General features: G+C 44.7%; 2 protein-coding genes and 1 long non-coding RNA gene across 10 annotated transcripts in view; 1 reads left to right on the top strand and 2 right to left on the bottom strand.

The window, feature by feature from the left end:
* Positions 1–5,166, top strand: part of ARHGEF2 (Rho/Rac guanine nucleotide exchange factor 2) — a 33,592-nt gene extending 28,426 nt beyond the window's left edge. For 7 of the 8 annotated variants that reach the window (XM_079104163.1, XM_079104161.1, XM_079104167.1 and 4 more), the window contains 8 exons: positions 467–667; positions 1,023–1,142; positions 1,271–1,338; positions 1,481–1,516; positions 1,731–1,781; positions 1,941–2,384; positions 2,931–3,114; positions 4,020–5,166. In XM_079104163.1, coding sequence (XP_078960289.1) covers positions 467–667; positions 1,023–1,142; positions 1,271–1,338; positions 1,481–1,516; positions 1,731–1,781; positions 1,941–2,384; positions 2,931–3,114; positions 4,020–4,093 — 1,178 coding nt within the window. In that variant the 3' untranslated portion in view covers positions 4,094–5,166. The remainder of the gene's footprint in view (positions 1–466; positions 668–1,022; positions 1,143–1,270; positions 1,339–1,480; positions 1,517–1,730; positions 1,782–1,940; positions 2,385–2,930; positions 3,115–4,019) is intronic. The other variant, XM_079104162.1, reaches the window with a different exon arrangement.
* Positions 1–11,564, bottom strand: part of RXFP4 (relaxin family peptide/INSL5 receptor 4) — a 101,182-nt gene extending 89,618 nt beyond the window's left edge. Inside the window, exon 1 of the mRNA XM_079104719.1 lies at positions 8,140–11,564. Coding sequence (XP_078960845.1) covers positions 8,977–10,092 — 1,116 coding nt within the window. The 5' untranslated portion in view covers positions 10,093–11,564 and the 3' untranslated portion in view covers positions 8,140–8,976. The remainder of the gene's footprint in view (positions 1–8,139) is intronic.
* The window catches only part of LOC306640694, a 36,583-nt gene that overhangs the window by 9,169 nt on the left and 3,154 nt on the right, over positions 1–24,260 (bottom strand). The window lies entirely within an intron of this gene.

The following is a 24,260-nucleotide window of genomic DNA, read 5'->3' as shown; positions in this document are numbered from 1 at the left end:
TTTCATCTCTATATCCAAAGTAGCTACTTCAGCCCCACCATTGTATCTGCTTCTCAGCTGGCAGGGAAGAATAAAGGAATGAGTTTATTCCCTTTTTTTTTTTTTTGTAAGGGAAGAGCTGGAAGATGCTTAACAAATTCAAAGGCCAGAATTTAGTCACATGGGAATGTCTAACTGTAAATCAGGTTGTCATTAACTGGGTAGCCATGTGCCCAGATGAAACTTGCATGTATTCTTTAATTGAAGGAAGATGGAAAGAGTGAGGTGAACAACCTACAACCTTTGCCATGAATCTTCTTTTGTTCTTAAAACAAAAATGTATGTGTCACTTTTCCCCAAAATAATTTTTTTCTTAAATGCCAAAAAAAAAAAAAAGTTAAGTCCTGCCACTCTGCCTAGCCCCTCCACTGGCTCTTCTGGGGACCCTCTGGGCCCTTCTGTGTGCTCATCTGTTCCTTGTCTGCAGTGGAGCTGCAGCAGAAGGACCGCGCGCTGGTGGAGCTGCTGCAGGAGAAGGTCGGGCTGTTTGCCGAGATGACCCACTTCCAGGCAGAAGAAGATGGCGGCAGCGGAATGCCCCTGCCCACCCTGCCCAGGGGACTTTTCCGCTCAGAGTCCCTTGAATCCCCTCGTGGCGAGCGACTGCTACAGGATGCTATCCGTGAGGGTGAGGGAGCTCCTGGGGTAGAATCCAGGCTTGTGCGCTCACCATCAGAATGTGGACGTGTGGCAGATCTGGAAACACACAGAGCTGAGGCTGTCTACCCCACCGTCCATAAACACCCCTGAGTGCCCATCCTATGCCACTTCCTAGGGAGTGGGGCAGGATAGAGAGTTGGTCCTTGATATTGTTGGACACCTCTCATTCTGCACATGCTTGTGCACCCCTTTGTGATTGTGTGAGTTAAACTCCTCTGTCTTCCAGAGGACTTACCCTGGTGGCTTGTGCGTTGGGTGAATGGTATATACCTTATAGTGGTCTCTGTTCTTCCTGTCCTTAACCTTCTCTTCTTTCCCCTCAGTGGAGGGCTTGAAAGACCTGCTGGTGGGACCTGGAGTAGAGCTGCTCGTGACACCCCGAGAATCAGCCCTGCCCTTGGAACCGGACAGCGGTGGTAACACAAGTCCTGGGGTCACTGCCAGTGAGTGCCAGGGCATGGGACTGATGTAGTAGGTGGGAGGAGCTAAAGATACTGGGGCAGTGCCAGGGATGGAGTGGGGTCAGGGCCCTGGGAAACTGAGCTCAACCCATCCTTTTCCTTCTCAACAGATGGTGAGGCCAGAACTTTCAATGGCTCCATTGAACTCTGCAGAGCTGACTCAGACTGTAGCCAGAAGGTGGGTCCTTGTGAGGTTCCAGGATGTGGCTAGAGGTTGGGCAGGGGACAGCTGGCCTGTGGGTGCTCGGCACAAAGCTGTCAAGGGCAGGCACCAGGGATTTGCGGGTCTGCTGACTCCCCACCCTTGCCCATTTCTGCAGGATCGAAATGGAAATCAGCTGAGATCCCCACAAGAGGTGAGATGGGAATATGATAGAATAGGAACCTGAAGGGAGGGTATTCTCAGCCTGAAAAATTATAGCCCAATTTGGAGTGGTGTGAGGGAGAATGTGTATACTTCAAAGTGTCTCTCCAGATCCTGTTGTCCCCACACCCACTCTTGTTCAACTTCTGGGCAGTTCTCCCATCCTGAAGCTTGGGCCCTGTTCCCACCCTCTCCTCTGTCCTCAGGAGGCGTTACAGCGGTTGGTCAATCTCTATGGACTTCTACATGGCCTGCAGGTCAGTGGATAAGGACTGCAGTTAGACTGGTGGGGAAGAGCCAGGCCAAAGATGCCTATGTAGATGGGGTATCCTAAGAGGCCTGGAGGTTGTGGGGAAGGGGTAGAAGGCACCAGGGTTTCTGATATACCTACCCTTCTGTCCCTGCCCTACCCTCAGGCGGCTGTGGCCCAACAGGACACTTTGATGGAAGCTCGTCTCCCCGAGGGCCCTGAGCGGCGGGAGAAGCTGTCCCGAGCCAACTCTCGGGATGGGGAGGCTGGCAGGGCCGGGACAGCCCCTCTGGCTCCTGAAAAGCAGGCCACAGAGCTGGCACTGCTGCAGCGACAACATGCACTATTGCAAGAGGAGCTGCGGCGCTGCCGAAGGCTGGGCGAGGAACGGGCCACTGAGGCTGGCAGCCTGGAAGCCCGGCTCCGGGAGAGTGAGCAGGCCCGGGCGCTGCTGGAGCGGGAGGCAGAAGAAGCTCGCAGGCAGCTGGCCGCCTTAGGCCAGACTGAGCCACTCCCAGCTGAGGCCCCCTGGGCCCGCAGGCCTCTGGATCCTCGGAGGCGCAGCCTCCCAGCAGGCGATGCCCTGTACTTGAGTTTCACGCCCCCTCAGGTAAGGCAACTTGGAGTAGTAAACTCACCTGGAGTGGACATAAGGGTCTGCAGAAGTGAAGTCAAGCAACAAATTGGAAGAATATTAAGATTCTGGTTGGAGCTGTGTGCGTGGGGTCACAGGCACACTCCTGTAATCTCAAGGACTCCAGAGTCTGAGGCAGAGGATCCTAAGTTTGAATCCAGCCTCAGTAACTTAGGGAGACCCTGTCTCAAAATTTTAAAGAAGGGCTGAGGATGTAGCTTAGTGATAGAGTGCCTCTGGGTTCAATGCCCAGTGCTATTAAAAAAAAAAAAAAAAAAAAAAAAAAAAAAAAAATTTTTTGGTTAGAAAACAAAAAGTTTCGACAGTAGCGGGGATAGGTGCTGAAGGAAATAGTCACCCAAAAAGATATTGGTTGATGGGAATCTATCAGAGGGGAGTCATTGTTGAGAAGAGAGTGGGTACAGGGGTCCAGCAGGAGACCCTGCCCCCAGGTAAGCAGAGCTTGCAGTCTTCACACTGCTCGACTTCTAGCCCACTGTGTTTTCTGCCTACTTTCCACAGCCCAGCCGAGGACATGACCGCCTGGATCTGCCTGTGACTGTTCGCTCTGTCCACCGACCCTTTGAGGACCGTGAGAGGCAGGAGCTGGGTAGTCCAGAAGAGCGACTGCAAGACAGCAGTGACCCTGACACCGGCAGTGAGGAGGAAGGTAGCAGCCGTCTGTCTCCACCCCACAGTCCACGAGGTGAGACCCTGGTGGGGACATGGAATAAAGGCGAGCTGTATCCTGTTGAGACAGGGTCTCACCAAGTTGCTGAGGCTGGTTTTGAACTTACAGCCCTCCTGCCTTAAGCTCTCAAACCTCTGAGATTGTAGGCATGCACCACTGTGCCAAACCACAGTAACTCTTGAGAGGGATAAAGACTTACTGTTTTGCCTGATAAGGAGTTGGTGGTGGTACTTCAGGAAGCAGAGTGGTTGGTGACTCTCAACTTTTTCAAGGAGAAACAGATTTTTATTTTATTATTTTTTGCATTGCTGGGGATCAAACCCAGGGCCTTGTGCATGTTAGGCAAGTACTCTACCACTGAGCCACACTCCCAAACCTAGAAATAGAACTTCAAAGTAAAACAATCACCAGGCAGGTGCAGTGGTGCGTACCTCTAATCCCAGCAGCTCGAGAGGCTGAGGAGGAGGACTGCAGGTTTAAAGCCAGCCTCAGCTATTTAGTGAGACCCTGCCTCTAAATAAAATACAAAAAAGGGCTGGGGATATGGCTCAGTAGTTGAGCACCCCTGGGTTCAATCTCCAGTACCACACTCAAACATAAAGTAAAACAATTTCAAAGATCTCCAAGTTGTAACATTACTGTTTAGAAAATACAAAGTAACCAACTGGATTGATTCCTTATTATAATCTTAAGTGTTTTGTATTTTATTGATCAAATTATATCTCTGTGTGCTTACAAAGTATACCAAGTACCTAGGTGAGTTTACACTGCTGACAGTGGACAAAGGTTTTCTCCCCGGAGGAGACATCCCTCCACAGCTCTCAGAGGCCCCCAGCCCATGGGTGGGAAGGCTTCAGTGTAGGGGTACAGTTCCCCATGGGAGACTCAGTTCACTCACTGCTTTACCCTGTCCTCTTCAGACTTCACTCGAATGCAGGACATCCCGGAGGAGACGGAGAGCCGCGATGGGGAGCCTGTGGCTTCAGAGAGCTAAGGGGGCCCCTCTCCCCTGCGCTGCACCCCACTGAAGAACATTACTGAGGGGGGCAAACCTTGGTGACTCCAATCTGCCAATGATGAGGGAACGATTGAAAGAACTGCTGACTGTCCTTGCCAGCTCTTGGAATCCTTGGATACCTGGGGCCATTTAGCAAGCTGGGGGATTTAGGCCACAATATCCCCTTGGTGGCATCCAAAAACGACACCACAGATGCCAATTTTTCATGCCTTCTTCCCTCTACTTTAGGAAAATTTATTTATTTATTGTTTATTAGTTATGGGGGGAGAGGAGAGATTTAAAGGACCAGGGACATGGGAACCAAGCCATAGGGATCAGGGGGCCTTGTCCTTTAACACTATACTGGGGTACGTTCAGGCTTAATCATGCAGTTGATGGGTTCTAGCCCTGACACCCTCCCCAGCAATACACATCTTTGACAAGAGGCTACAGCCACAGGACCCTACTGCCCCTTTAAGGAGGGCTGTGGGCAGGGCCATGTCCCTCTCCCTGCTGCTCTCTTCCACTTCTTACTACTGTTCTTCCTTCTCTCCATCCTCCAGGAAACCCCAGGGAGATAACCTGGCTTCCTAGAGTTGATGGCATAGAAGTTAGGGTGGCCATAATGGTTTATTGGGGTGATGGAGAAAACCCACAGGGACCAGAATGTTTTACTGTTCTTTTCTTTTTTGTACCAAAGCCAACTGCACGTGTTTTATACTTTTAAGAGAAGATTGTAGGCAGTTAGAGATTGTAGCCTTCTATTTCCACCTCTGAACTTGAGAGAGGAGTGGGGAGACAGTGACTTCTCCCTTCATCTATAGTAATGGGGTTCCTATCTGACCCTCTTCATCAGCCATTTGGAAAAAGTTCTAGGGTAGGTTGGGAAATCTGTGTGAATCCTGACTTTGTCTCCCATCTCGGCAACCATAACCTGAAACCTCAGCGTGAATTTGGGGGATTTTTCAGTGGACTCCCCCAATGCCCACCAGCTCCAACCATTTTTCTGCCAATATGATTGTTTAAAAAAAAAAAAAAGGAAAAAAAAAAAAAAAAAAAAAAAAGGAAAAGATCAAGCAGGGAAAATTAAAGACCTGAAACCCCATAAGGTGCTGTCTTGTAATATCTGCTCATTCTGAGGGTGATGGTAACAGAGCAAGCCAGGCAGTGACCCAGATTCTTCTGTATGGGTCTCAGCATCTCACCAGAAGGGCCCTCTGCCTCACTGAAGAGAGGGGGCACTAATGAATGAAGCTGCTACAAATCTTTTAAAATGCACAATTATTTGGACATGGTGGCACACGCCTGTAACCTCAGCTACTCAGGAGGCTAAGACAAGAGAATCCAAGGTCAAGGCCAGGCTGGGTAACTGAGTTAGATCCTATTTCAAAATCAAGAAAAAGGGCTAGCCAGGCACAGTGGAGCATGTGTGTAAACCCAGCAGCTCAGGAGGCTGAGGTAAGAGGATTACATTCAAGACCAACTTCAGCAACTTAGCAAGGCCCTAAGTAACTCAGTGAGACCCTGTTTCAAAATTAAAAATAAAAAGGGCCAGGGAAATGTGGCTCAGTGGTTGAGCACCCCTGGGATCAATACCCAGTATCAAAAAAAAAAAAAAAAAAAAAAAAAAAAAGTGGTGGCACTGAGGTTCCAGCAGCTCTTGGGGATGCCAATATTAGAAAACTTACTTTCATCTTATTTGTATGCTGTGCTCAGAAGTCACTTCTGCTTCTTGCCCCATTTGGCACAGTTCTTGTTACCCTTGCCCCTGGTGTCACTGAGTTAAGTCCAACCCCCATCCTGCCCTGGTCTGTCGCTATGGTGTCAGCCTAAAATGGAGCTCCTCGTTGGCTCTTTGCCTCTGGTTTCAGTTCTTGTTTTTGCCTCATGTCACTTCTTGTTTCTGGATGATACCCTTCACTTGGGCCACAGGGGTGGGGAATGCTTGGGGTTATGTTCATGCTGTTGTGCATGCATATGCTGCTGAAGCCTGTGGAGTAAGATGAGAATAGGGCTTAGGACCCCACCTAGAAAGAGGACTTTAAATTGCTGGGGGATAGGTTTGGCACAGCCAGCTCCCTCCACTCAACCAGCATCTGGATCTTTCGAGGAGCTTTATCTCATCCGTTATGGGAATCCTAGGAGGTAGAAAATGTCCTCTTTTTATATGCTCGGTGCAAAAATGTTGCCAGGCCAGGAAGGAGCCAGTCCTAGTTCTAACCCTTCATTTCTGCCTCTGACCCCTTAGCTACTCTACTTAAAAATACCAAGAGCTTCAAGTTTCAAACACACTGATATGGGCCTCAGTAGCTGCCTTCCAAGTCACCCAGAAGCAGCCAAGACCCAAACCTGTAAAGGTGGAGTGGAAGGAGAAAGACTGGTAGGGATGAATGGGGATGGCAGACGGCATCCAAAAGACCACCAAGAAAGGGAATGCAATTCCTCCCCCACCAAGTCTGGAGAGAAATGGGAACCCTTGAGATATCCCAGAGCAGGTGTGGAGAAGCCCACAGCTCCCTGAAGAACAGCATTGCTTTAGCCCCAGTAGTGCCATTCCTGTACAGAAGCTACCTCCTGGTCTTCAGCCCCAAAACGTGGTTCAAAGCATGTCTCTGATGTGCTTATTCCTGATAGCATGATCCCTCCCAGCTCTCACCATTCTGACCCTTGTCACTTCTGTAATTCTACTTTTGAAAACTCGGATTGAGGGCTGGGGGAGATAGCTCAGTCGGTAGAGTGCAAGCACAAGGCCCTGGGTTTGATCCCCAGCACCACCAAAAACAAAAAAAACAAACAAAAAAAACAACTCAGATTGAACCTCTGTCCCTCCTGGTGCTTTTTAGTCTTTTGTTATTTGTTCTGGTGATTGAACCCAGGGGTGCTTTACCATTGAGTCATTTCCCCAGTTCTTTTTAATTTTTTTTTTTTTTTTTAGTTGTAGATGGACACAACGCCTTTATTTTTATGTGGTGCTAAGGCTCGAACCCAGTGCCTCACACGTGCCAGGCAAGCACTCTACCACCTAACCCCAACCCTAGCTCCTCTTTTTAATTTTAGTTAGTTTGAGACTAACCTGAGACTTGTGAGCCTCCTGCCTCAGCTCCTGAATCGCTGAGATTTATAGGCATGCTCCACCATGCCAGGCATCCTACTGCAGTTTCAAAGCTCTGGCTTTATGCTCCAGGAGCCAAGCCTGCCATTGCCTTCTTTCATTCCTAGGGGAGATCCAAGCCTGCTGTGTCCAACCCTGCTCAATCTTCCTGTCCACCACCCCTTCCTCTCCCACCCTCCTCCAAAGGCAAGTCTACATGCATTCATTTGTCTCTGACTTGGACCTTTGTAAATTTTGTCAATATTTACCTCCGGTTCCCATAAAGCCAAGATGCCCCCAGAGGAGCCAATATCCGGAGGCCAGCCAGGCCATCAGAGGAGCTGCTGGAAGAGGGATACTGAGGTAGGGGAGGATTTTCCATCTTCCTGAATTGTCTGGGAACTGACCTGGAGTTTTGGAACCAGTTTAAACATTATCAAAAAGAGGAAATTAAACATCAAGAGGCTAATTAAATCTCCTTCACATTGCTTAATATGTTGTGAATTGGGTGGCCTCTTCTCAGCAACTGAATGGTACTGAGGCAGGAACAGGAACCTGGAGCACTTGGTTTCCCCTTCAGAGGGGGTACTACTGCTCTGGACCTTGAATGGCTGGTGTCCTGCGTACAAGGTGTGCCAGAGAGCTTGGTCCTGAGGACAGTGGAGGAAGCAAAGTTGGGACCTCCACCCTGTCTTCGCTCTGCCTCTTCCCTTCTTTTCAGGACTGTCCCCAAAACTCCCTTTTTTTTTTTTTTTTTGGTGCTGGGATCGAATCCAGGGCCTTGTGCCTGTGAGGCAAGTACTCTACCAACTGAGCTATATCCCCAGCCCCCCAAAACTCCCTTATAATGGCTAACAATCATTAAAAACAAAGGGAAGCCCTGTGTCTTGGAGACCTACCTTCAAGAGGAGTTTACTCCTCATTTTGGGGGTTTGGGTACTAGGGATTGAACTCAACCACTGAGTCACATCCCCAGCCCTATTTTGTATTTAATTTAGAGACAGGGTCTCACCAAGTTGCTTAGCGCCTTGCTTTTGCTGAGGCTGACTTTGAACTCTGGATCCTCCTGCCTCAGCCTCCTAAACCGCTGGGATTATAGGCTTGTGCCATTGTGCTGGCCTCAGCCAGTTATTACCTTTCAAATCCTAATTTAAGGAGAGACACAGGTAATCGCAATGAGCACCAAGGATTTACACCAAGAGTGTGGTAGGCACTAGGGATTCTAGCAAGGCCCCAAACCTGGCATCTCGGGTAGCTGCAGGGAAGCTACAACTTTTGAGTCTGAGTCTTCTGTAGGCACCCCTAAAATGGTAAGAGGGGAATGGCCAGGGGAAGGGGGCATTTTAAGCGTTGGTACCATATAAGGAAAAGAGATACCCTGTTTAGAGTGGGGTGGGGGAGGACAGACAGAGGGAGATGGGCACTGACCTCTGATCCATTAGCCTAGACCCTATGGGGAAAATTTCCTGAAAATTCTCATAAAAGGCAGAAATGGAGCAAAAATTGCCCCACACCGTACTGGAGGTGGAACTGGGATAAAAGGTCAAGACGATCTGTAGGTAATCCAGAGGTTTATTCTCAGTTCCTCTTCTTTCCCACCTCTATAAACTTAGTTGCACCCAGCCCTTCCCACAGCCCTGGCCTCCCCCATTCCACCACACCCAGAGCTGGTGATCAAAGGTCAGACTTTCCCTGAGGACACTGTAACCTGGCAGAGAGGGCAGCTTAGAAATGTGTGGATTCTGCACCTGTAGATCCCAGGAAAGGGAGAGTGTTCGGCTTATACCCTTCACCCAGGTGTCCCTTTGTCCACGTTCATGAGCACAGTGGAAGGACCACTCTCCTGGGCCGCGCTCACCACCCACTGCTTGCCTACCTCCTTTAGGGCTACATGTTCCACCCAGCTTGGGCCTTGGGGCCACAGCCTTGAGCGCAAATCCCTGAAGGTGTCTGCCAGAGCCCGCCGGGGCTCCCGCCGTAGGAGACAGTACAGCACAGGATTGAGGCAGCTGTTGCTGTGGGCCAGGCAGGTGGTGACAGGGAAGACATAGGTATGGATGGTGTAGAAAGTGCTGTTCCAGGGAACCAGGTCAAACTTCACTAGGACACCCCAGAGAGTGACCACATGGTTGGGGAACCAGCAGAGGAAGAAGGAGGCCATCAGGATACGAACAGAGCGGGCCACAACTCTGCTGTCCTGCCGTCGTCGTTGCCGCCGTCGCAGGAAGGCCAGCAGCAGCAGGTAGCTGGTGGTGATGATGCCTAAAGGTACCACAAAAGCCAGGACCACCCTCTGCAGTTGGTAGGCTCCCAGCCAGTATCTGCTGGGGAAGCGCAACAGGCAGAGGCGCACACCCCACACCTCACCCTCAGACCCGAAGATAGCTGTGGGCACTGTCACCAGAGCAGCCGCCACCCACACTGCCAGGGTCGCCATACGGGCCCCAAAGAGTGAAAGGTGGGTGCCTGGCCCCACAGCCATGGCCACCACCCAGTATCGGGCAACACTCAGTGCTGTGATGAGGAAGATGCTGGCATAGATGTTGAGGACAGTGGCTGTCAGGACCATCTTGCAGAGGGCACTTCCAAAGGGCCAGTGGAAGTCCAGTGCTGACTCTGCTGCCCAGAAGGGGAGAGTGAGTGCCAGCCCCAAGTCCGCCAGAGCCAGGTTGAAGACGAAGGTGTCAGAAGGTAGGCCAGAGGCTCGCCGAGCACAGTTACCCAGTACCCACAGCACAGCCAAATTTCCCAGCAAGCCGATGGCTCCTACAATCCCATAGGCCAAAGCAACCGTGACCCTGAGGGCAAGGAACTGGACAGGCATCCCAGCATCGTCAGTGCTGCCTCCAGAGGCGTTGACCCAGAAGAATGTGGGTAGAGGGGAAGAGGTATTGGGTGTGGGCATTGCAGGGCATCAGAGGTTGGTGTTGCTGAATAGAAGAGCCAGCAAATGCCTGCCAGACTGGCAGGGGCCACTGTAGGCTCTCAGCAGGAGGCTCAGGGTCTAAGTGCTTCTCTGGGGCTCCAGCTGCCAGGAGCTTCAGCCCACACCCACACCTCAGAGGGAGGGGTGTGAAAGGAACAGCCTGTCTGCTCCCTGTTGGGCAAGGCCAGTAGTAGGTGGGGCATATCAAGGAAGGACCTGACACTTGGGAATAAATGTGTGTGTGTATGAGAGAGAGAGAAAGCTCTATGCAATGAGGAAGAGGAGAAGAGGGAATTATTTCACTGTGAAGGGCAGCCCCAAGCTTGCACCCCAGGGAGATAGCCAGAGATTCCCTGGCTCAGGAATGACAGGAACCAAACCAAGGCCTCACATGATAGGATAGCATTCTATCATTGAGCTACATCCCTAGTCATTTCAATTGTTTTTTGTTTTTAATTTTGAGACAAGGTCTCTCCCAAAATGCCCAGGCTAGTCTCAAACGTGTGATCCTCCTGCCTCAGTCTCTCAAGTCTGTAATCCCAAATGTGTGCCACTGCTCCTGGCTTCCCTCTACACCTAACAGTGTACAGTGTGCAGGCCTCCTTTGCTCTCTTGGGTCCCAGGGAAAGGGATAGGGAGGGGGTGTAGAGGCAGGGAATCAGAACAAGTGTTTGACAGAGAGGAGGGAGCAGAGAATCTCCATTTGCTATTCACTAGCTGTGTGCCTCTGGGTGAGTTATTTTACTTTCCTGAACCTGTTTCCTTGCTTAAAAGTTTCAGGGGTTAACTGGGTACAGTGGCATGTACTTGTAATCTCAACTACTCAGGAAGCTGACATAGGAGGACCACAAATTTAAGGACAGCCAGAGTAATTTAGCGAGACCCTTTTCCCCCAAATAAAAAGGTCTGGGGATATAGTTCAGTGGTAGAGATCTTATCTGGCATGCATGAGACCCTGGATTCAATCCCAGCACCACAAAACAAAACAAAACAAAAAAATTTTTCAGAGTTAACCTAGAATGGCGGCACACGTGTAGTCCTGGCTACAAAGGAGGTTGAGGCAGCAAGATCACCTGAATCCAGGAGTTTTGAGGCTACCCTGGGCAACATAGCAAGACCCAGCTTCACAGAGAGAGAGAGAGAGAGAAAGAGAGAGAGAGATAGAGAGAAGTGGGGGAGGGGCCTAGCTCAGTGTAGGGTGCTTGCCTAGCATGCACGAAAGGTCCTGGGTTTACTCCTGGGGGGGAGGGGTTGTTTTTCAGATAAAAGTCTCTGGCTGGGCATGTTGGCACATGCCTGTAATCCCAGCAGCTTGGGAGGCTGAGGCAGAAGGTTCATGAGTTCAAAGCCAGCCTCAACAATTTAAGTGAGGCCCTTAGCAACTTAGTGAGACCCTGTCTCTAAATAAAATATTAAAAATGACTGGGGGTATGGCTTAGTGGGCCATACCACAATGAGCCCCGGGGTTCAATCCCCAGTACAAAAAAAAAAGTCTCTGTTTAACAAAATTGGTGTAATGAATTAAGATCATACATGTGAGACAGCACTTTGTAGGTCTATGCATGAATGACTGCTATTTCAAAGGAGAAGTTTGGGGTGTTTGTGGTGGAGCGGAGCTGCATACGGAGCAGCTATTGTCATCATGCCCAGGGCACAGTGCCAACTAAAACACAGGTTGGAATTCATCTCAGCAACAAGTGGCCTTGAGGCTAAGCATAGGGAGGGAAAGGAGAAAGGAAATCACAGCTTCCTGTTGCCCCTCTGCTGGAAATACTGGGCCTGTGAGGACCTAGGTGGACCTTGGCATGCCCTCAGTTCTTTTCCTGCTCTGCATTATTTTGTCTTTCCAGCCTGTGTCACCCCCACTGCCACTTTACCTTTTCCACTCTGATCTGTGTAGCCAGAGTTCAACAGTAGCCCCACTTTCTCCTCCCTTCCCCAAACCCCATTTCAGAGCTACAGGCCCTGAGACATGCTCTCACCACACCTCATCCTGTCTCCCCATGATCTCAGTCCCAACTGGAAAAAATGCCTCCCTGTCATCACCTTTCATTGACCATATCTCTGCACAGCAGGAGCTGCACTGAGGTAAAAGAGAATGTGGAAGGTGGGGAGGTAAAAGAGTGAGGCTTCTTCACGGATTCCAACATATTCAACATCTTACCCTCTGCTGGCTAATTAAGATAATGTTTGGGGGTTTTGTTTTTGTTTTTCCTTTTTGGCAGAGCTGGGGATGCAACTCAAGAAGGCTGGGCAAGCACTCTGCCCCCAGTCCCAAGATAATTTTTTTTTTCTTACCAGGGATTGAATCTAGGGGCACTTAACCACTGAACTACACCCTCAGCCCTTTAAAAACATTTTTATTTTTTTTTATTTTATTTTTTTTTAATTTTGAGACAGGGTCTCACTAAGTCCATAAGGCCTCATTAAGTTGCTGAGGCTAGCTTTCAACTCATGATCCTCCTGTCTCAGCCTCCTGAGCCAGTGGGATTATAGGCATGTGACACTGTGCCCAGCCCAAGAAAATGTTCAATGTTTAGTTTTCTTGGGGTGTTGGATCTCTTCAGGACAATAAATCATCATAAGACTTGATGACTCCATATGAGAAACTCAGAGGTAAGAGAGTTGCAGTCTGGGTGCTAAGAGGTTTGAGGTTTTGAACCAGGGATGAGTTTTGAAGGGGATGGTGGGGAAGAATGCCCAGTCCTGGGTCAGGTGAGCCCTGTGGGCTACCACCTGGCCTTACAGACTGCTTCTGGGTGACTTTGTGCCAGTCACTTGCTCAGGGTCATGTCTACTCTTCTGCCCACCCAGAAATACCTTAACAATCTGGCAATTAAGAAAATTTCAATGCATTGGATTTATTTTCTCTTCATTAAAGAAAAGAAGCTGGACCAAAATTCCAGCCTTCTGCTGTCCCAGAATATCTGACCCTTTGATTTCTAACTTCTTCTTTTAATCTTTTAAAGCATAAAGGAGAATTTATTACAATGACTTAAGAGTATCTTCTGGAACACACAGGGTAATGGGGTCCATGGAGATAGGAAATATAAAATCACTGCTAGATATGCCACCTGGAGCAGAGAGCAGTGGAGAAATACTAAGACTTCTCTCCTCCTCCAGCCTCAAATCTGTTATAGTCCAATTGGCCAAACCTAATAGGAAGGCAAGAGAACCTGGAAAACACAGCATATAACAGTCAGTTCCTATGGGATCAAGAAAAGTGTAATGAATAGATTTGAGGGAAAAGATCCAATAACATATACTTCCATCAAAAGAAAAAAAATATGGATTTGTTATAGGAAAATATGTGATCACAGTTTAGGAATTCTCATTGGAGAATATTATTTAAGTGGTACAGTTTTTTTAAGAAGATTTTTAAAGGTCACAAGATAATGAAGTACTGATTCCTTAATTCTTTTTCTTCCTCCTTACTTCCTCCTCTTTTTCTCCTTTTTTTTTTTTTTTTTTTTTTTTTTTAGCCTTTATGCATTACTAGTCTAAAGACTTTCCCTTGGTTTGAGACCACCAATCCTCCCTTGTGGTTATGTACAGAGGTGATGCCCCTGACTGGTCATGTCTAAGAACCTCATTTTTGTAGTACTTTGTTCTTTCATTCACTAATCATAGCATTTCTATGACCTCACAATGTGCCAGGCAATGTGCTAGATTCTGGGAGACAAAAATAAAATATGGCTGTTCTCCATGTAGTGGTGCACACTCCTGGCTACTATGGAGGCTGAGTCAGGAGGATGACAAGTTTGAAGCCTAATTCTAGGAGCTGATCCAGATTAGTTTAATCCAATTTGCAATATAACCATCTTAAGCTGGATGTGGTAGTGCATGCCTATAGTCTTGGCTACTCAGGAGGATCATGTGCTCAAGACCAGCCTGGGAAACTTAGTGAAATGCCATCTTATTTTTTAAAAAGTCTATGTGTATATGTGTTTAAATATCTATATATATGGAGAGAGGGGAAGAGAGAGATCAATCAATCTCCGTCTCTTCCCTGCAGATGGTTCAAGAGCCAAGGTTTAAACCAATTGCTCATCACTACTTGATATTGCTCAGGTGACCACTGTTAGTACATATGTTGGTCCAATCACACAGAAATGGAAGAAAAAGTTTTATTCTGAGTAGCAGAGAGAATTTCTTTTTCTTGTTGAACCTAACAGCATGTGCCCTAGCTGTGCCTATACTCATCTTGTCACCACGAAGGAAGCCAATCTAAGTACCAGACTTCCATGGAGGCAGACAGAATAGAGAAATTGAGCATGCACTATAGATACCTAGAATTGAGGACTGGGGTTGTAGCTCAGTGGTAGAGCGCTTCCTAGCATGTGTGAGGCACTGGGTTTGATCCTCAGCAGCGCATATAAATAAATGAATAAAAAAAAAAGGTCTATCAACATCTAAAAAATATTTTTAAAAAGACATCTAGCATTGAGAGACAATACATTTCATTATTGTTTAAGCCATTTTGAGTTTGTTTTTCTGTTATTTGTAATGAGAAACATCCTGGCTTGAACCAGAAGGGATAAAGGATTGATGAATAGTAATTTTTAGGGTAGAAGGGAGCAGAGACTATGTTTACTGAATTTATTATTTACATTAGTAAAAGAGAGATGGTAGGCATACTCGTCTCTCTGAGCAGAGTGCAAATATTCTAGTTGTAGGATTTTGGGAAAACTGGAGTTCAGGGATTGGTGGATTTTTAGATATTTAAGTAGAAAGACATTATTTTTAGAAGATGGTTACTCTGGTAAGACCTGCACTCAGTGGCCAGTTTATTGGCAATTGTCTGACTTCACAAAACAAGGGGCTGACACTGATTGGATGATGTTCACTTAGGCAAACTTGTGTTGACTGATTCAACAAGTATAAAACAGTTCTAGTAGCTACTTATTACCATGCCTACGGAACAATTAAATCAATCTATAAGTTCATAAGAATTTTTTTTTTTTTTTTTTTTTTTTTTTTTGTACTAGGGATTGAACCCACAGGGCGCTCAACCACTGAACCACATTTCCAGTCCATTTTTAATGTTTTATTTTGAAACAGAGTCTCACTAAGTTGCTGAGGCTGGTTTTGAACTTGCACTCCTTCTGCCTCAGCCTCTGGAGCCACTGGGATTACAAGTGTGCACCATCATGCTGCCATGCTGGCTGAAGTACTTTTTTGGTTCTCTGGAAGAAGTATCTCTTCCTATTCAAGGCCAGTCCTTCCATGTGTGTTCTGATTTTGTTTTTGCAGTACTAGGAACTGAACCCAGGGGCGTTTTGTCCTTTTTATTTTTTAATTATGAGACAAGATTTTGCTAAGTTGAGGAGTCTGGCCTTGAACTTGAGATCTCCCTGCCTCAGCATCCTGAGTCACTAGGATTAGCTGGCTCCATGTGTGTTCTTAAATCCTTTTCTTTCTAGATCAGTGTCCACTGTCACTCCCTTCCTCTCAGGTTTTCTATAATGTCTCTTTTATTGCCAGTAACAAAAATTTCCCAAGTGACGATTAGTGATGACACAGACATAGAAGGACAGGGTGAAGTTGATTATGCCAGAGTCCTTGAAAAATTCTTACCCTTTTGTCTCCCCATGTCCACCTTCTCTTCCTGGTCTCCACTGCAGTGTGTGGGAATGTTGGCCTGAAAGTTTAGGGGCCTAAATGCAATTTTACAGTTTCAGTAGATTTGAATAGATTCAGTGGAGGTAATGGAAAGACCGACAGTACAGCCCTCAGGGAAGTTTAATTCTTCTTTTGCTTCTCATTGGGTTGCTGCTTCTGTCAGCACAAGTGCTCCACTCTCCTGCTTCTGTACACAGACTAGAGCCCCTGCCTGCCTTCCCTCCAACATGTATAGGGTAGTGAACCCAGGAGTACTCTACCATGGAGCTACATTCCCAGTCCTTTTTATTTTGAGATAGGATCTCCCTAAGTTGCAGAGACTGATCTTGGACTTGAAATCCCCCTGCCTCAGCCTCCTGAGTAGCTGGGATCACAGGCACGCGCTTGATGCCTGGCGCTCTCCCTGCTCTTCTTGGGTATACCCAAAGAAATTACCCACGTACTGACACCCTAAAGTGACTACCTAGGCACAAATGACTATGACTGACAACCTGTAGTTCTCTGGTTCTCAAAATGCTTGTAAAAAAGTATCATTACAGTCCTTCATTTAGTCATGTAAGTGTCCCTTGTTTACTCTTGTGTAACCATTAGGTTGTAAAGAGACCAGGATTATCTTTGCAGAACTTGTGGAGGGGAAGAATCTATAGAAAGGGCTGTGATTGGTGCAACCAATTAAACAGCACATGCTACTTCTCTGCCTACCTGGCATGCACTGCCTTCTCATACATGTAGATCTAAAGATGCCTCTTCCATTAACGTGATTCAGTTCTTCTCTTTTCTTTCTTTTTTCCTGCTACTGGGGATTAAACCCAAGGACATTTTTTCCAATGAGCTGCATCCCCAGCCTTTTTTTATTCTTTATTTGGAAACAGAGTTCACTAAGGTGCTTAAGGGCTCGATAAATTTTTCAGGCTGACCACAAACTTGTGATCCTCCTGCTTCAGCCTCCCTGGTCACAGGGATTACAGGCATGAGTCACCACACCCAGCTGTGATCCAGCTTTTCTGTAAATAACTATAAATACATCCATCCCTCTTCAAAGAAAAATAATCTAAAGGCGAGTTCAGTATTGCATCCAGAGGCAATGTAATGGAGCAGTCTTAATCATTCTACAATCTGTAGGTGATGTCCATTCTTCCCCAGATATATTGTAATCAGTTCCAGATATGATCTTTTTTATATCTTTTTAAAAAATTTATTTATATTGTAAACAAATGGGATATATCTTGTTTCTCTGTACATGAAGTAGAGGCATATCATTTGTGTAATCATACATTTATCTTTTTTATATCTTACAACTTCAGGAAATAAGCATGTAGCCAGGTATGGTGATCACATCTGTAATCTGACTCTGGAAGCTAAGGCAGGAGCAACTGAGTCGGGGCAACTCAGTGAGACCCTGCCTCAAAGTAAAAAATAAAAAGGGCTGGGATATAGCTTAGTGGAGTGAACTCAGCATCCCTAGGTTTAATCCCCAGTACCAAAATAAGAAAAGAGAAAAAAATTAAGAACCCAGACATCAGACATCTGATGTTCAATAAGAGAGGAAACACAGATGATTATTTTAAAAATTTAAATATTTTCAATTTTTTGACTTTTATAACTTTATTATAAGTTGACTTTTATAACTTTATTATAGGTTGACAAATTTCAATTGTATATGTTTATAGGATACAAATTGATATTGTATATAGGATGTGGAATGATGAAATCAAGCTATTTAACATATCCATCATCTCAAATACTTACCTTTTTTTTAGGGGGGGGAGTTTACTGGGGATTGGACTCAGGGGCACTTGACCACTGAGTCACATCCCCAGCCCTATTTTGCATTTTATTTAGAGACAGGATCTCACTGAGTTGCTTAGCATCTCACTTTTTTCTGTGGCTGGCTTTGAACTTGTGATCCTCCTGCCTCAGTCTCCCAAATTGCTGGGATTACAAGCATGTGCCGCCACTCCTGGATTAAATACTTACCTTTTTTTGTTCGTGGTAAGAATGTTTAAATATTGTATATTGTAAATATACAATACACTTAATTTTAGTCACCAGGCTATCATACATGTCTAAAAAACGTTTACACATAGTAAGTGAAACCTTATACCCTTTGACCAACATCTTCCCTGTCCCCCAACCACCCAGCCTCTAGTAATGCCATTGTACACTCTGATTCTATGAGTTCAATTGTTTTAAATTTAGCATGTGAGATCACACTATTTGTTTTTCTGTGCCTAGCTTTTATTTCATTTAGCATAATATCCTCTAGGTTCATTCATGTTGTTGCAAGTGACGGAAATTCCTTTCATTTTCTTTTTATTTGAGATGGGTTCTCACTACGTTGCCAAGGCTGGCCTTGAACTCCTGGGCTCAAGTGATTCTACCTCCTCAGTCTCCTGAGTAGTTGGGACTACAGTCATTCACCAGCACATGTGATTCATTTTCTTTTTAAAGGCTGAATGGCATTTCATTATGCATATATGTAGCATTTTCTTCTTTTTAGAGCTGAGGACTGAACTCAGGGCCTTGCTTAATCTAGGCAAGCAGTCTACCAATGAGTTACATCCCTGGACCCCAGTCATTTTTATTTTGAGACAGGGCCTCATTAAGTTGCCTCCCCCCACCCCCCCACTGGCCTCAGACTTTTGATTCTCCTGCCTCAGGCTAGCTGGAATTATAGGCATGTGCCATCACACCCAACTCCAACCTCCACCATGTTTTCTCTTTCTTTTCTTTCTTTCCTTCCTTCCCTCCCTCCCTCCCTCCATTCCTTCCTCTCTCTCTCTCTCTTTCCCTTCCTTCCTTTCCTTCCACAGGCATGTGCCATCATACCCAACCCCAACCCCCACCATGTTTTTCTTTTCCTTTCCCTCCCTCCCTCCCTTCCTTCTCTTTTTTTCCTTTTTCCTTCCTTCCTTCCTTCCTTCCTTCCTTCCTTCCTTCCTTCCTTCCTTCCTCCCTCCCTCCCTCCCTCCCTTTCTTTCTCCTTTCCCTTCCCTCCCCCCCCCCACTCCCTCAACTAGGGATTAAACCCAGGGGCACTTAACCACTGAGACACATCCCCATCCCCATCCCCAGTCTTTTTTATATTTTTATTTTGAGACAGGATCTCACTAAGTTGCTTAGGGCCTCACTAAGTTGCTGAGGCTGGCTTTGAACTTGTGATCCTCCTGCCTCAGCCTCCCCAGCTGCTGGGATTTCAGACCTGTGGCACTATGCCTGGCCCACGATGTTTCCTTTATCCATTCATGTCCAGTGCTGATGGACACTTAGGTTGATTCTATAGCTTGGGTATTGTTAATAATGCTGCAACAAACATGGAAATGTAGATATATTTTCAACATACTTAATATAATTGCTTTGGATATATATGCAGAAATGATATATATGGTAGTTTTAGTTTTTTGAGGAATTCCCATCCTATCTTCTGGAATAGCTGTACTTATTTACATTCCCATCAACAGTGTGCAAGGATTACTTTTTCTACACAACCTTACCCAACATTTGGTATCTTTTGTCTTTTTGATAGTAGCTATTCTGACAGGTGTGAGATGATATCTCATTTTGGTTTTAATTTGTATTTCCCTAATGATTAGTGACATTCAGCTTTTTTGCATTTATCTGTTGATTACTTGTACATCATCTTGAGAAAGTTCTATTTAGGTCCTTTGACCATTTTTAATTTTTAAAATTATTTATTTATTTATTTATTTATTTTGGTACTGAGAATTGAACCCAAGGGTGCTTTACCACTAAGCTACACTTCCCAGTCCATTTTAGTTTTTACTTTGAGGCCTTTTCACTAAATGACTGAGGCTGGCCTTGAACCTGTAATCCTCCCATCTCAGCCTCTTGAGGCACTGCAATTACAGGCATGTGCTTCCTTCCACACCCAGCTCTTTGCCAATTTTAAAATGTTTATTTATTTTCTTGCTATTGAGTTGTTTGAGTTTCTTATGTATTTTGGATATTAGCCCCTTATCAGATGTGATTTGCAAATATTTTCTCCCAATCTGTAGGTTGTTTCATCACACTGTCAATTGTTTGCTTTGCTATTAAGCTTTTTACTTTGATGTAATCCTGTGTGTTTGTTTTCACTTTCATTGTCTGACCTTTTGGGATTAAATCCAAATAATCTTTATCCAGATCGTGGTTGTATAGTTTTTCTCCACTAGAATTTTTAATTAAAAGGGAGAAAGTGGACAAAACCTATAGATCAGTACCATGTAACAAACTTTGAAGGTTATTTTGCACCCCCGCCCCAGGCACATAGAGCAGGCACCCCGTTAACACTGCAAGGATAGTCAAAGGTGATAACAATGTTATGTGATAGGACAAGTAATTTCTCAGTACCAGGTAGTTGGCTGATTCACATCCTTTGAAGGGAAGTAAGTTCCTTGGTCAGAAAATTTGATTATGTCAAATTTTGCCTACTAGGAAGTTACTGTTTGCCATTGCTCTTCAGATCATCCTTGAGAGGGTGATTGATGAAAATGTCCCCACGTGAATTTAGTTCCTATAATGGTTCTTTTTTTTGGCCACTATCCTGTGCACTTCGTTATGAATTACTAGAGAGGCAGAGATGCCCTGTCATGGTGATTTGAGTCAAACACAAGACTCAACTGTTCCATGTTGGTGTTTTTCTGGCAATCCAGTTCCCATTGAAGTTCAGTGGGTTGTTTGTCCTGTTTACTTGTTTTCTTTTTTCTTCTGTTTCTGTGATACTGGGGATGAAACCGAGCACCTATGCTCCATCACTGAACTATACCTCAATACCTGTCCTTTTTTACTTTTAAGGTTTGCTATTTTAATAATGTATTACCTTATTTAATTTTTTTTTTTTCCTATTCTGGGTGCAGTGGCACACACCTGTAATTCCAGTGACTCTGGAGGCTGAAGCAGGAGGATTACATGGGTAACCTAGCCTGGGTAACCTAGCGAAACCCTCAGCAATTTAGGGATACCCTGTTTCAAAAGAAAAAGTAAAAAAGGCTGGGATGTAGCTCAGTGGTAGAGCACCTCTGGGTTCAAATCCCAGACCATACACACACAAAATCTTTAAACATTTTTCATTTTAAAAATTTTGGTAAAATTTTAAACTTACAGAGAAAGTACAAGAATAGTGCAAAGATACAGAGCATGTAATCTAAGCAAACTGGGAGGCTAAGGCAGGTAGGTGGCTTGCTACTTCAAAGCCAGCCTCAGCAATTTAACAAGGCCCTAAGTAACTTAGTGATACCCTGCCTTTAAAAAATAAAAAAGGCGGGGATGTGGCTCAGTGGTAAGTGTCCCTGGATTCAAGCCCCAGTTTAAAAAAAAAAATAGTGGAAAGACAAAGGCAAAAAATTAAAAATTAAAATAGTGCAAAGAATTTCTGTATCCTCTTCATCCAGATTCCCCGAATGTTAATATTTCTTCACATATGCTTTGTCTTTTATAAGGCGCTCTCTCTCTGTATATATATATATGTATGTGTATATAAATTTTTCCTAGTTTGAAAGTAGTAGACATGTTTTTTTACATCTAAATTATTCAGTGTATGTTTCCTAAAAGCAAGGATACTCTCTTATATAGCAGTATAATTAAAAGTATTCTCTTATATAACAGTATAATTATCAAAATCAATAAATTACAATACTACAATACTATTATCTAATCTGGAAACCTGATTCAGATATGACCAGTTGCCTTATAATGTCTTTTATAGCAAAATAAATCCTGGGTCATTTCTTACATTCAGTTGTCCTACTGGGGATTGAACCCAGAGGCTTTCTACCACTGAGTTACACCCCCAGCCCTTTGCATTTTTGATTTTGAGACAGGTTCTCACTAAATGACTTTGGACCTTGCTAAATTGCTGAGACTGGCTTTGAATTTGTAATCCTCCTGCCTCAGCCTTTGAAGTCACCAGAATTATAAGCATATGACACTGTACCTACCTTTCTCTTCTTTTTCTTATTTATTTAGTTATTTATTTTTTGTTCTGGGGATTGAACCCAGGGGTGCTCTACCACTAGGCCACATTCCCAGCCCTTTTTGTTTTTTATTTTGAGACAGGGTCTTGTTAAGTTGATGAGGCTAGCCTCAAATTTGCAATCCTCATGCCTCAGCCTCCTAAGTAGCTGGGATTATAGGAGTACATACATTACCATGTCTGGATGAAAAAATATTTCTAAAATTACTTTTTAAAGTGACATCAGAACTTCTCAATGAAAATTCTTTTGTTTGGAAAAATTATTCAATAAGCTCTTTGAGGAGATACCCCAAGGAGTGATGTGGTCAATATAGGAGACCTCAAGAAAGCCCACCTTTCATTTTATATTTTTTCCAGGTTCCCACTGCTGTGGGTAAGAGTATTAGGTCTCAACAGCAGAACTTAGTTTGGCATTTTCCAAGTTTGGGCTTGATCTTAATGGATTCAGAATACTCAGGAGACAGGTATGAGAATGCAGCACCACCACATGGAGAAAAGGAGATGGAATGGTAGATAAAAAGTGCCATTTTGCTGGGCATGGTGGCACATGCCTTTAATTCCAGCTACTAGGAGGATGAGGCAGAAGGATTGCAAATTTGAGACTAGCCCGAGTGATTTAGCAAGATCCTGTTTTTAAAAAAAAAACAAAAGGAGGGGCCTGAGTTGTGGCTCAGTGGTGAAGCGCTTGCCTGGCATGTGCAAGGCCTTGGGTTCAATATTTGGCACATCAATAAATAAAATAAAAGATCCATTGAGAACAAAACAAAAAAAAAAAGGATTGGGGAAGTAGCTCAGTGTCAGTGCTTGTCTACCTTGTACAAAGCCCTGGATTCCAGCTCCAGCACTAAAAGAAAGTGCCATTGAAACAATAGAGTAATAGTAAGTCTCAGGAACAGGAGAGGATACTCAAGAGAATGGTTATAGGGCCCAGTCCCCTGGGTTTTATGTGATATCCACACTGCTAATGCCTTAGAGTTGGTAGTTAATGATCTCTTAATACCCAAATGAAGACTAGGAAATTACAGTCATTGGGATTCACACATCCTGTACCAAAGAGGAAGGAAAAATGACCTCAGCCTAACCTCTTTTATTCTAAAGACTTTTTCAATAACAATTGAATAAAGGAGATGTCCAGGGAGAAGAGATGTCTACAGAAAAGGGTCCAACAAATTCCTGGAGAGAAGGGGGAACTCCACTCAGGACCAGCACAGTCCTTGGCTTATGTAATGGAAAAGAATTTCAGCCTGTACCAGTCATAGGCACAGATGGAGCAAGGAAGAATGCAGGTTATCTTAAGAGACATACTTTTGGGGTTCCAAGCTCCTCCCTTAAAGAAAACTTGGTGAGGGCCGGGTATGGAAAGGCATGTAGGGATGACATCAGTATGGTGATCTCGATTGTTTGGTCAGTCTTAGGATCTTTAGTTGATACAGTCTTCATTATCTGATCAATAGATAATGCTGGAAAATCATATAAATTATAGTTTCTCAAAATATTGTTATCTCTCTTTGCTTTAATTGATTTATTGGTGAGCTAATTAATAATACACAAGATAATTATTATGAGTGAGTGAATGTTAACTTTTTTTTTTTTTTGGTGCTGGGGATTGAACCCATGGCCTTGTACATGTGAGGCAAGCACTCTACCAACTGAGTATATCCTCAGCTCATATGGTTAACTTTTTAATGAATTTTCCAGGAATCTGGGAATGAAAAGTGGGAGAAGAATTAACTTGGGGAGTGACAGAACTGGAAAAGTATGGGGAACTTACAATTAATTGTTATCCCCCCCCCCTTTTTTTTTTTGTACCAGGGATTGAAGCCAGGGGTACAAAAGCTGAACCACATCCCCAGCTTTTTAATATTTTTAATTTTGAGACAGGGCTTTGCTAAGTTGCTGAGGCTGGCTTTGAACTTATGATCCTCCTGCCTCAGCCTCCAGAGTCACTGGGATTAGAGGCATGTGCCACTGCACCTAGCTCCATCCTTCCTTTATGTCTCCTTTCTACCTATTTTATTCCTTCTATACTATTTCATTTAGAAAATCAAACTTGGAGAACTGGGAACATAGCTCAGTGGCGAAAGGCTTGCCTAGCACATGTGAACCCTGAGTTCAATCTCCAGCACCACATACACACACAAAATTAGACTTGGGTGTTCTAATAGAGAAATTTTTTTTTTATTGGAGAAATTCAGACATTTTTGGGAGGCAATACTGGGGATTGAATTCCAATATCTGCCCCCATACACACACACAAAGAAAGAATGGAGAAAAAAAAATAAATCCTCTCAAAAGCAGAAGATAATTCATAAAAGTAAATTAATATGACATTAATGAAAAAACTGATGAGTAAAACTAAAAGCTGGGTTTTACAAAGAGGCACAACCTTAGCAAGGCTAAGGAAAATAAAAAGGAGCAAAAAGAGAAGAGAATTAGCCACATAAATGATAAAAAATGAGGGTCTTCTGGTGAATTTCAAGCTAAGCATTTTAAATTTCTTAAATGGATGAGCTTTTTCTTCAGCCTCAAAGAGTTTTTTTTCCCTCTGAGACAC

This window comes from Sciurus vulgaris (genome assembly GCF_902686455.1).
Source record: "Sciurus vulgaris genome assembly, chromosome: 1".
In the NCBI taxonomy this organism is placed as follows: domain Eukaryota; kingdom Metazoa; phylum Chordata; class Mammalia; order Rodentia; family Sciuridae; genus Sciurus; species Sciurus vulgaris.
The sequence above is the reverse complement of the archived record's forward strand: the minus strand, read 5'-3'. Positions and strand labels throughout refer to the sequence as shown.